This window comes from Rattus norvegicus, chromosome 6, assembly GCF_021556685.1.
Source record: "Rattus norvegicus strain SHRSP/BbbUtx chromosome 6, alternate assembly SHRSP_T2T, whole genome shotgun sequence".
Lineage (NCBI taxonomy): Eukaryota > Metazoa > Chordata > Mammalia > Rodentia > Muridae > Rattus > Rattus norvegicus.
In genome coordinates this window covers 108847097-108860040 of record NC_141539.1, presented here as the reverse complement: position 1 = coordinate 108860040, position 12944 = coordinate 108847097, and the positions used below count along the sequence as shown (strand labels likewise).

The 12944-nt window shown below is 46.6% G+C and overlaps 1 protein-coding gene across 21 annotated transcripts in view; it reads right to left on the bottom strand.

Moving 5' to 3' along the window:
• Positions 1–12944, bottom strand: part of Rgs6 (regulator of G-protein signaling 6) — a 536804-nt gene that overhangs the window by 27199 nt on the left and 496661 nt on the right. The window contains exon 16 of one of the 21 annotated variants that reach the window (XM_087554435.1): positions 11931–12197. Coding sequence (XP_087410561.1) covers positions 12165–12197 — 33 coding nt within the window. The 3' untranslated portion in view covers positions 11931–12164. 21 annotated transcript variants of the gene reach the window in all.

Genomic DNA, 12944 nt, shown 5'->3' with positions numbered 1-12944 from the left:
TCTCCCCCATTACAGGTAAACCAAGAGATAAAGAAACAAACAAAATGGCATCTTCTCTTGTAGAGCAAGAGATCCTTGAGGTTCGTGTCTCAAAGGATTTGTAATGGGGTCTAGGTGTCATGTTGGGGTATACAATGGTTAACCCCACAGTAACAACAGTTGGGAAGAAATAACCCAACCAAACTGGGGGAAATCTCAAGGGAATTATGATGAGATGAAGCACTGGGCCCTCAATTGTACTGTGTGATTCCATTGATAGAGTATTCTTAAAAGGATAGATTGGAGAAATAGATTAGTGGCGGCCAGAGGTTAGGGATGGGAGAAATGGGTGGTTATGAGGCAGCAGGAAGGATCGTAGTGGTGATGGGTGGTTCCATCTTGAGATATCTACACAGGAGATTCAGCTGTGCAGAATGGAGTACACACATACACGAATACAAACCCGAATGAAATCAGAGGATGGCTGCTACGCCATTACAGTGAGTGCAATCTTCTACTGTAGTTTTGTGAGATGTTGCCATGAGGGACTTGGATAAATGGTCCATCTCTGTATTCTTTAACAACTTTCTGGGGTCTACACCTGTCTCTAGATGAAACCTCCTCAAGAGCCTGAGGAGATGGCTCAGTGGGTAAGGGTTCTTGCTGTGCAAACACAAGGACCTGGGTTTGAACTCCCAGCGCCCATGTAAAAATCTGGATATGGCTGTGTGGGTACCTACAAACCCAGTGCAGTAGAGGGCAGAGACAGGAGGGTTGGACCTCTGGGGCTTGCTGGCTGCCAGCCTAGTTCCAAGACTCCAAGATCAGCGAGACACTATCTCAAGGAAATAGAGGAGGAATAACAGAACAGGATACTTGATATCCTCCTCTGGCCTCTGTGTCTGCACATAACATACTATGCACATGGACACGCTTGTGAGCTCATATGTGAGTGCATGCATGTGTGGTGTGTGTGTGTGTGTGTGTGTGTGTGTGTGTGTGTGTGTGTGTGTGTACCTGGAAACAACAATATAATTGAATTAGTTTGTGCGCATTAGGGCCATCATCTGGGCCTGGAACATGGCCCTTCACAGCCACATCATGGGACACATGGGGACATATGCCAGGCCTCGAGGTGGCATCTAGGAGAAGAGGACATGGTGGTAATAAATTCAACCCCTGACTGGAAGCTCGACTCTGTACATGCATGCGCTCTTCCCTCAGTCTATTCTTATGAAGAGGATTGCTTATCTCTTGAGGCAGTTTGTCTGTCTCAAGAGCAGTGCTGCTGGGAAGAAGACTGGGCCCTCTGGGATGGTGGAGTGTTACTTGACAGCTGAGCTGGTAAAGGAAGCATTAGTCCCTATGATGCCCGCTGTCCTTCCAGGAAGTTGGGCAAAAGCCTCATGGCCAGAGAGAATGGAGGGCCAGTCAAAGAAGAGAGATAGCCCAGCCGAAAGTCAGAGTTACTCTTGGAGACCTCTTTCTGGCTTCTCTTCCCAGAAACACCACGTATGAGGGAGGCAGAACTCAAATCAGTTGGGGGACACATTTTTTTTCTTCATTTTTATTTTACTTTGAAATGTATGGCCATTGTGCCTGCATATATGTCTGTGTACTGGGAGCATGAAGTGCCTGCAGAGGCCAGAAGGGGGTGTCAGATCCCCTCGGGACTGGCAGTTATCAGCAGCCATGTGAGTGCTGGGAATCAAATCCAGGTTCTCTAGAAAAGCAGCCAGTCCTCTTAACTGCTGAGCTTTTTCCAGCCCTGGGGATGGGAGTAGGGAACTGGCGGTTTCTTTTTTTTTTTTTTTTTTTTTTTTTTTGTAGCCTGGCTAGAGAATCCTGGAACAATGGCTAGGCTGTGCCAAGACTCCTCCCTAACCAGCATAAAAGGCACATAGCCAAGACATAGAATTAATCAAGGTGCCTGTCAACTTATGAACAGATAATGAAGTGTGAGAAATATTTTTTATACACACACACATACACCAACCACAAACACCACACACATACATCCCTTCCCACAACACACACTACACACATACACACCACACACACACACATATACCACATATACACACATGCCACACATACACACACACCACATACATGTATAGGCATGCACAGACCACATATACATGCATCATATATACACATACCACATACACACCACAAACACACAGACCACACACACATACACACACACACCACATCATACACACATGTACATACACCGTACACACATCACACACATACAAAACACAAACAACACACATACACACACCATACACACACCACACATACACATACCACACATACACACATATCACACATACACTCACACAACACGCACACCACACATACACACAACACACACAAACACACCACACATACACATACCACACATACCACACATACATACACACTACACACACATACATTATACACACACACATACACACATACACCACACATACATACACTACACACACATACATTATACACACACACACCACACATACACACACACTACACACACATACACACACACTATACACACATACATTATACACACACCACACATACACACACACCACACACACACACTACACACACATACATTATACACACACACACCACACATACACACACACTACACACACATACACACACACTATACACACATACATTATACACACACACACATACACACACCACACATACACACACACATACATTATACACACACACACACCTCACACCCCACAATGGGATACTCTTCGGCCTTGAGCAGGGAAGCTGTCATTTAACGTGTAGATGAGCCTAGGTGGCTTATGAGGCAGACACAGAATAACAGCTGCTGCCCGACTCTCCTTACATGTCGAAGCTAACATGTCAGACTCACCAAAAGCAGAGAGAGTGAGGGATGGCTGCTGCGGACTGATGGGTTCAGGGCAGGAAGGCTGAGGGATGCTGGGCCACGGAGGAAACACTTTATTTAGACAGGAGGAGTAAGTTCAGGGTATCTATGGTTTGTTGTGGTGGGCTACAGTAACTGGTAATTTTGAAATTTTGATTTAATTAATTTTAATTAAAAACCTATGTGGGATAATATGTATGTTAATGTACTTGATTCAGGCATTTTCAGTGTGTATATGTGTCAAAACATCACGTTTACATCATGAGAACAAATGACTTCTTACTTGTCGGTTATAAATAGCGAAATGAAGAAAGGAGAACGAACACAAAAAATATTCTGGTTACATGAAGAACCTCTGTGGCCCATCCTCAGTTGAGCCCCAAAGGACACTGGGATCAGTTTTAGTCCTTCACAATATGCCCCATATTTACAAAACGTTTTATTGGTGAGGTGGCATCCTTGTCAATAAAAATGGACCCACAGCATGGGCTGTAGGAAATCTAAACAGTGGCTGCCTCAGACACTGCTTGTGTTCTCTTTAAAGAACTTCCTGTGAAAGGTTTTTCTGAAAACCTCACAGAGATGTCCAGTCGCTCTAGCTTAGGTTCCTAGATGATGGTGGACAGTGTGCCTTCGTCTTCTAGCCGTGCATCCGATCCATCACAGGGTCGGGACATTTAGCTGAAGGTACACTGTGCTGTGGATGGCTTGAATATCGTTTAAGCTTGTTTTCCAGAGGCTCAGAACCCAGTTAGTGTCTGGAAGAGCAAGTTGCGACAAGAAGAAAAAGGTTTCTATCTCCCTCTCAGCCATACTCACTGTGGGCTCTCTCCTCCAAGGCCATATTGACACATAGTAGAATGGCCCTCCCCAGAGTCCCAACAGATGCGGTTGCCTGATCTTAAAATGTCAGGCTCCAAAAGCAAACTAAATAACACTTTCCACTTTGTAGAATACCCGTCCTCACATAGTTTGTTACAGAAACAAAAAACACACACTAGCGCACAGTGTCTCGGTTCCTTAAAATGCCTGCTTGAGTCTAATGTTCGAGTTTGCAGGCTCCGTGCTTGCTTTAGTTTATGTCTGGCCTAAGCCTCTGCTTACTTACTCTGTAGGGAAGGAGAGTAAGGACCACACGCTCCACAAAGGGGTGTGAACCTCAACCCAAACATCCTTCTCAGCCCGGAGACCCAGGAGTGCCATTGGTCTTTTTTATTTGTAGTCTAAATTGCTCTACCATTAGAATCAGAGGGGCAAAGATTAACTCTGAGTGTCGAGGACTTATTATCATCTTTTCTTCCTTTCTTCTTTATTATTTTTTTTACTTCTTTATTTTTTTAATCAAGCATCATCCCAGTCCGGCCAACAGAGCCAGGTGACAGCTGAGTCGTCTGCAAAGGCCTGGCCCTTTAAAACAATGCATCTCGGCTCCTTCTTCTGGCTTCTCCTAGAAATCCAAATGCTAAGAATGTAATGTTTCCCTCTTCCTTACAAAGGACAAGAAGAGCTCTCCTAGCCCAGCTCTTCTGCCCTCAGTGACAAACTTCCACCCTGTTCTGCTTAATTCCAACTACCTCGTTACAGACAGGAAAATCTTGGTTCATTAACAAAAACAGACCTTGTCGATGAAAACAGGGCTAGAAAAGGCAGGTGTTTAAATGCTTACTCATGGCTTCTGTCACTAGCTATTTACTGAGCATCTAGTAGGTACCAGGCACTGAGTCTGACACCATGAGGTTATAGTCTAAATAAGACAAAGAGAATTCTGTTGCCACATAGCTTAGAATCTACAGACAAGACAGACTTTTCAGCAAGGCGCGCATAGCCATTTGAGCTAAGGGTTGCAACAGTGCCCAAGAACAGCTGCTGTGCATAGGTGTGTCTGGGGATGAGCTGATCTTACTGGGTGGGGAAAGGTGACCCAACTACTGGAAAATGCCTCTTCGAGGCAGGAGGGCCAGCCCAGATGTGGCTGGAGGGAAAGAGCTGGCACAGTAAGACCCTACAAACCAAGCAGGCATCCCAGGGCAAGCAGCCTGCGACAGCTCATTCTCCAAGGGCACGCATCAGTGTGCGTTCACGAAAAAGTGTAAAGATTGCTATTACTTTCCCTAAGTGGCCAATTACAAAGTCATATATACCCAGGTAGGGATGGTTTGAGGGAAAATAGTGGCAACAGACTGTTGGAGGGGGCTGTTCTCACCAGCCCTGTCGCTGTTGACTGGCATCATGAAGCCTCGAATCGCCCACATGGACGCACACACACTCACACACCCACGCATGTGTACACACACACACACAAACACACACACACACACAAACACACACACACACACACACACACACACACACACACCGAGAGAGAGAGAGAGAGAGAGAGAGAGAGAGAGAGAGAGAGAGAGAGAAGGGGGCGGGGGAAGAGAAACAAGTACAAGAATGTCCCTAGCATTCAGGTCTGACAAAAACAGACTTTTGACACTCTGCAGATCTCCCAGGCCCCGATGGGGGGATGTGGCTCCAGGTTCTTTCTGGCCGGAACCTGGCTTTCCCACAGCCTAGGAATTCGATGTCTCCCTTGTCCTGTTCCTCCTCCCTGAGACAAAGAAATGTTGCCTTTGATGTCAGGAAAATGTGTTCCTTCCAGCTTTGTCTAGGAAACACAAAGACAGTAAACAGGGGCTGGGTGAACCCAGAGCTGAGATGTTTCTGGGAATGAGAATTAAGATCAGACTCAGGGTCTCTGGCCATTTCCCAAATGCAATGAGTTTATCACTGCCAGGGACAGCAAGTGTACAAAGCTCTTGGCAGTGACCTCTGCTGATTTATGAGGGTTTCTGGTGTGTTTGCACCGTTCTGCCGACAACTGGTCCTAAGGGAAATGTATATCTAGCATCCGCAAAGTGCGAGGGAGCCACTGGAGAGCCCAGCCAAGGCCAGGGTGAAGAAACAGGGCTGGAGAAAAAGCCTGTTCCTTTCTTCTTTTGCCTTCTCTTGTCTTCTCACCTTACCCCAACTTCCCTTCCCTTTCTTCTGCTTATCAACTACCCGTCCCTCCAACCATCTCCCTCGGTAGAGTACGGAGATGAAGGCTGACCACAAAAAGGCAGAGCTGCCTGGTCACATCTGCCCCCCAGGATACCTCCTGCAGGGAGGACAGGAATGGCTTTGTCTATATTAAGAAACCACTACTTTAGGACCTAAACCACACAGATGTCTTAGCCGCACACTTCCCAGTGGTGGGAAGGACTCAAACCCCTTTAGTGGTTGACAGAGCTCAGAGATGTCCCTCTGCTGAAACACATCTCCTTCATGTTCCCTTCCTGGCCCTGGCTGCTCTGTGGATGGGTCCTCCGCTTGCCTGGGATGCTGAGACAGAAGCAGGATGTCTGAGGAAGGGTCAGCGAGAGTCTAGGAAACTCAAGAGAGTGCTGGGATAAGCAAGCAATCCACGCTGTCTCCAGAACACATGTGCTCCAAATCAATATTTTGCTGTGAGAGCCCTCATTTGGAAACGTCCTTTCTTTTGTAGACAAAACACTGGGAGTCTGGTGAGAGGTGTGTGGGTGTGTGGGGGGCTGGGAGGGTATTTAGTGAATGTCCAGGGCCTTGGGCTCTAGGCATGCCTGAGCGGCTGAACCTCTTAAGAATATCGTCCCATCTTCTTCTGAGCTGTGGGCTCCTAAAACAGCACAGACCTCTTTCTCCCCGCATGAGAACATCTTCCCAGAGTGGAAACCACTCGGTTGGAATGTGCATAGCGGCCAAGAGCCCTCCTTGTGATTTTTCAAGTGTCCTATTTTTCTTTCTGCAGGTGCATGCGCCTCATTGTGACCCTCCACTCCTGAGCTTCCTGATCTAATAGCCATACTTTGGGGAGCTGTCGGGTCCCTCGAAAGAAAATGAGGGGCAGAATGTGATGTGTATAGGGGGCAGAGGAGAGGGAACTGGGCCCAGAGCCAAAGGCTTGGATTCAAGTCCCCACTTGGCCTGCTTCTAGCCCCATCAATCACACTTCCAGTGCAGAAGCGGAAGAGCAGCACTGCAAAATGATTATCCGTGTCAAGTAATAATGACAACCTTGGGTCGTGATTGCACATGTAAGAGGCAGTGTAGATGAGGCAGAAGGTAGCAGGAGGATTCCAGAGAAGAGAGGAGGCTTGAAGCAAAGAGAACTGGGGGACAGAGTTCAGCTGCACTTAGCTGTGAAATAGGTTACGTAGCCCTATTTTATAGACAAGGCTTCTGACACTATTCTAGGTGGGATGTCTCACGCAGGTAAAGAGCCAGCATGTGAACCCACAGGTTATGCTCCTCCCACTTTCATGGGATGATTTCCGAGGCCTTTGTCTTTTCATTGGCTGGACGTTGGGTTCAAAGGAACTCAGTGTCTCTTGGCTAAGATGCGGTGTGCTCATCTACGTGTAGGTGCGAGGGTAGGGGAGGTGTGAGGAGTGGATGGGGGAGGGGTGGAGCTCCCTCCTCAAGTCTTAAGCCTGAGTCTCACCATTCCCTTTGGAGAGCCACCAGCCCTCACCACTGTTAACAGTGGCCATGGCAAGGACCCAGGCTCTGGCACATAAGAGCAGGTCACCGGCAAGTCTGGATGAGGTCTTTGGAGCCTCATCTTTTAAGAGAATCTTTTTTTTTTTTTTTTGGTTCTTTTTTTCGGAGCTGGGGACCGAACCCAGGGCCTTGCGCTTCCTAGGCAAGCGCTCTACCACTGAGCTAAATCCCCAACCCCCTTTTAAGAGAATCGTAACTGTCTTGAACCGAAGATCTTTAAGCTTGAGCCATGGCCAGCCAAAGCCTAGGGAAAAGTAAATCGTTTCAAGACGGGGCAGGGGGTCACATAGGACAGAATGTGCTGTGGTGGGAAGGGCAGGAAGTGATCACAGCTCAGTGTCTGCTCGGCAAGCAAAGAGGAGAGGGACCATGGTGACAGATGACAAGGGGCAGAGACTGGCCAGGCCAGCTTTGTAGTTTTCCTTTGGCTTCTTGCAGTACTGGGGACTGAATCCCGGTCCTCCTACCTACCTTCTAGGCAAGTTCTCTAGCAGTAAGCTACATCTGTAGTCCAGGGATGCAGCTTTGAATGACTGTTTTAGGATCCTGTGGATCTTAAATGACAAGATCCATTTGGATTTCTTGGGCTGTCTAACAGACCCCAGGGCCCCTCGTTTCCACTCAGGGGATAATTCAAAAGTCCTATATGAGTCCGCGAGAAAATGATCCATTACCCTTACCCTGCATGGCATCTCAGAGATACAATTCAACTGCCCAAAGGCACAGGATTTTAATGCTGTTCTACGCCTACTCTGAGATAAGAGTAACGAAGATAGCCTCAAATATTCCCTTCCACCTCCCCGAATATTAACACAGAAGAAAACTGGTTTTGCTTCTCCCCTCTAAGGCTTTGGTATTAGAAATCTATGCTGAGAATTAACAACAAAAACATTCTGGAGTTTAATTCTTTGCTTCCTTCTCTCCTGGAACTCCTGGTAATAAACAGGGACAGCTCACACACCACTGATTTGTTCTTCGAGAATTCATCCCTCCCTCTGCTGTTTGTCTCCCTAAAATAACACCACCCACAGAATACAGTGAGTAACCTCTAAAGCGAGCCGTGGTGGGATTCCACAGTAAGGACAGTGACAGTGTGTCACACGGTGAGCCAGGAAATAGGCCTACAGCACCATTTGGATATTACCGTAACAAAAATGGACAGCCTCCCCCAGGCTCAGAGGACTCCTTGAGACAATCAGGAAACCTTACTCTCCTACACTTGGGCTTTTAAACAAAACAAACGGGAGACACCTTGCATTCCTCCATCATACCAATCTTAAAACATCTACGTTTCCATAGACACGGACGCTGGCTAGAGGCTTCCCGGCTGCTCATGATGGGTGTAGATCAGATGGTATCTTTAATCACCCAGGTCTCATTCTGGCCTTCAAGTCTTTGACCATTCCAGGGATGAATGAGGACTGCAGAGAGCTCTGGTCACTTAGATTGAGGGCTGTTTCCAAAAGGGATCCAACTATACAGCTGCAGATTTCCAGCACCTCAAACATCTGGCACAGAGTGAAAATTCCAAGTTTTGCTGAACTTAAAATTAGAAACATAATTTAGCTGGTCCTTATTGATTGCTATGGTTGCTCCCCAAAGCTCTTTGAAGTTTAAAGCTAAGAGACAAATTGTACCCTCCACTTTACTGTGCTAGGCAAAGCTAAGAGCATTATGATTGGAGAACGTCGGCTGGTTGGTTTGTCTACTTGCTATCCCTGGTCCGTCCGGAACTTACTCTGTATGTCAGACTGATCTCAGACTTGAAGTGATTTTTCTTCCCCTCTGATAATAGGCAGAAGCTACTCTGCCTAGCAAGGCAGCTGCTTTTGAAATACTTGAATCCCACACAGAGTGGTATCCTAGTGCTGTTAGGCCCTTACAAAAGGGAAAAAAGAAATCCTGTTCCCAGACACTCCAGCTACAGGGCGGGCGGGGGGGGGGGCAGTCTCTGCATTAACGTAGGTCAGGGCTCCAGTGGAGCTTGGGCAGCATGCTACGAAGTCCATGGGGGAGGTTGCTCTGCTTGATTCAACTGTCAATCCACTTGACGGACAGGTTTCCAAACCAACCAGATCTCAGTGACCTGTTTGTCCCATCTGTAAAGAAGGATGCAGTTTGAGGCAAATTCTGTCTTAAGGCTATGAGCCACTCAGACCGCCTGTTTCCTGTATAATTTCATCATAGGGGTCACCCCATAGAGGTCAAGGCTTCCCAACTCAGATGGAGAATGGATGGTCACAAAATCAATACGTGGTGACTAGACAAATGGTCTAATGACCTAGAGACACCATCCTTGTACCATCCTCGGCTATTTTGAGCTTTACAAACAAGATCCATAACCACCTGGCTTGTCACTGGACTTGTGTTATCTTTCTGAGCCCACAGAGGCTCACAAAAGAAACAAAGGCGGCCTTCACTTTGAATCTTCCTCTGACTTCTCTTCTTGCAAACTTGCTAGCACCGTGCTGAGCAATCCCTAAGATTCAGACCTCTGTCCAACGCCAACACTCTGATCGCAACATCTGCTTTCCCTTCCCAGTGCTTTCCTGGATGAGAGCTTCTAGGATAAGCATACCCACGTCCTGCAGAGGACACACAAGGACCTTCCCATTTTGGTTTCTTTGTTTTATTAAAATAAGGTACCATTGTATAGCCCAGGCTGGGCTAAAGCTCACTATATATCTTAGGCTGACTTCAAACTCATGGCAGTCTTTCGGCTTCAGCCTTCCAAGTGCAGGGACAGTGGGAGTGAACCCCCACCACATGCACCTTGCATCTGCCCATTACACGATTCTCCTGCAAGAGTAGTCTTGTTGACGGAATTGCTTAGTGTTTCACTGTGGAGGCCCCTTTGGCCTGGAACTCCTCCTTGTGTGATCTAGGCTGACCTTGAACTCACAGAGAACCACCGGCCTCTACCTCCCCAGTGTTGGGATTAGAAGAGTGTGCCACCATGCCTCCTCAGGATTTCTTTTGATCTTAGCTTAGATTTATAAGGTCCCAAGGAATACCAAAGGCATTATTATTTGTGAGGTCACACAAATCTATAGCACTTTTAATCTTTTCAAAGAATTTTCAGAGCTTTTAGCTCATGTGCATTTTCTAAAATCCTACTTAATAGACTGCAAAGACACCATCTTTATTTTATAGATGGAGGCTGAGGTAAGAGTCTCCAAGGACCTTGCCCAAGACCTCAGTGCAAGTAAAGAACAGTGTAGGTTTGCTGATGTCCTAGAGTTGAGAGCAGAGAAATCCAGCCCTTAAAAACAACCCATGGCCCACTTCCACCCCCACTCCCCAATCTATAAAATAGGAGCAGCACAGAAAACAGATGAGGGCTTTAGCCACAGCCCACAGGCCTCTATGGAAGGTTTGGTCTCGGCCCAAATTGTCAAAAGAGCCAAATGGATCAGCAAATGCTTGGCCCATGCTGGTAGAGTGGCCTGTGAAACCCTCCCTTGAAGCAAGCATGGGCAATTAATCTTACTCTACTGCATGTGGTCAAGTGAGCTGCAACACCCAAACCCACCTCTCTTCGCTCAGCCTGACGGTCGCCAGCATTTGCTTTCTCCCATGTTTGTGGGTCATTCTCTCAGGACCTATTGTGGTAGCCTGACAGAATTCCTGTCTTAAAGCAGGGCACTTCTAAGGGTATAGGGGTCGTCATCCCCACTTAGCAGCTAGGTAAACAGAGAGGAGAGAAGTGTAAAGGCCTTAGATATAGATATCTAGGAAAAGTATTGGGTAGACACAGGATCAGGCCTGTTCCTTGGTCTCTGGTACTTAAGTTTTTCCATGTCTCAGGAAGCCAGGTAAGCCTTTAGTCTAGCACTAAAACTGTAACCCAGGAAGAGATGGGCTGTGAACTTCTGGCCAGCATGTTGGAAGAGGTCATCTCCACAGTCTTTGCAGGCCATAGGCTGTTATGGATTTTAACCTCCTCTCTGTTTCTTGAAGCTTCCGAGCTGTAACACTCTGCTTGGTGCCGGTGACTGGGCTAGGTAGGTAAGGAAGGCTGTGGCTACTGCAGTGCAGGCTTGGTCCCTGATGGGTCCACTTTTTGCCGACACAAAAATGCCCTCAGAGATTAGTTGCAGTGTCGCTGTGAAGCTGCAGAGTTGCCATGCCTGACCCTCTGTCTCTCTGCTTCATTGAAGCTTTTCAATGACTTTCATGCTTTATTGCTTGGCTCAAATTAATATAGCCTGTGGCTCAAATCTAGCTCTTGGTCCAGGGATCTATTTTTAATAGTTAAAACAATTATGGGTTTTTTTTGTGTGAAAAATTATGAGTAGAATTTCATTGTCAACACACTCACTTTTGGAAACACAGCCACAACTATCTTGTCTTTTTCTTTCCATTGTGACATCGTAGCTGTTTTTGATTGACAAGACCAAACAGTTGTGACATAGACCACGCGTTCCAGAAACCTAAAGTTTATATTATCTAGTCCTTCACATGAAAAGTTTAGCTCTCTCATTTAATGTAAAAGAGTCACCTTATTTTCATAGTCACCCTGTTATAGACTTTTGTGTCCCTCCAAAGCTCATGCTCTTGAAGGCCTGTTTTCCCCCTCATCATGGTGTTAGATGAAGGTGAAGCCTTTGGGATACCAAGCTGTTTAGATGAGTCATGGGGGTGGAGCCCTGTGATGACGTCGAGGTTCTTATAAAACGAAGATACCAAAGAGCTTTCTCTACTTGAAGGTTGGGACACAGCAAGATGGTGGCTGTCAAGAAGCGAGGATGATATCAGTACCAGGAAGCATTTCTACAGACGCTTAAACCCCAGAGCTCCCAGCCTTAAGACCCAGAAGACCAAACATTCTCTCAGTCACCCAGTCTTACGTTGTCACAGCCTGCAGCCTGAGCAGAAGGAAGGTACAGGTGGCTCATAAGTGGTGACAGTGTTTCTGAGAGATAATCTGATTTACATTTTTTTCAACTTCAAAGTTGTGCGGAAGCTACATGCATCTCATACAAACTATATGTTGGACTTTGATCATCCCCCAGCCTAGCAGCATGCAAGTGATCTTTTCCAATGCTGGGTAGCAGGGCCACAAGCTACAGTTAGAGTTCAGGCACAGGGTCCCAAGAGGGGAAAACCAAATGTTCACCAATGCTTCATGGCCCCCAGCCTGGATGCTGGGTAGGTGAAGTGTATTAAACGCATCTTTTGACTTAATGCTATTTTCAACTTACAGTAAGTAAGTTGGAGTCTAACCGATCATAAGCCAAGGAATAGCTGTATACTGAAAGAGGGGTTATCTCTGTGTGTTAATATATGCAAATATGTGAAATTTATCAAATGTACTTAGCATAAAAGAATAAAGCGTGTTAATGCCATTAGGAAGATAAAATAGTAAATGTCTTCCTTTTCGTTCCATGGGCCAGTCACTGTGGTGGGCATCTGCCTCTTTTCATTCTGTCACCCCTCAGCCCAGGTGGAAGTTCTGCTATCTCTCTGTTCTACCGAA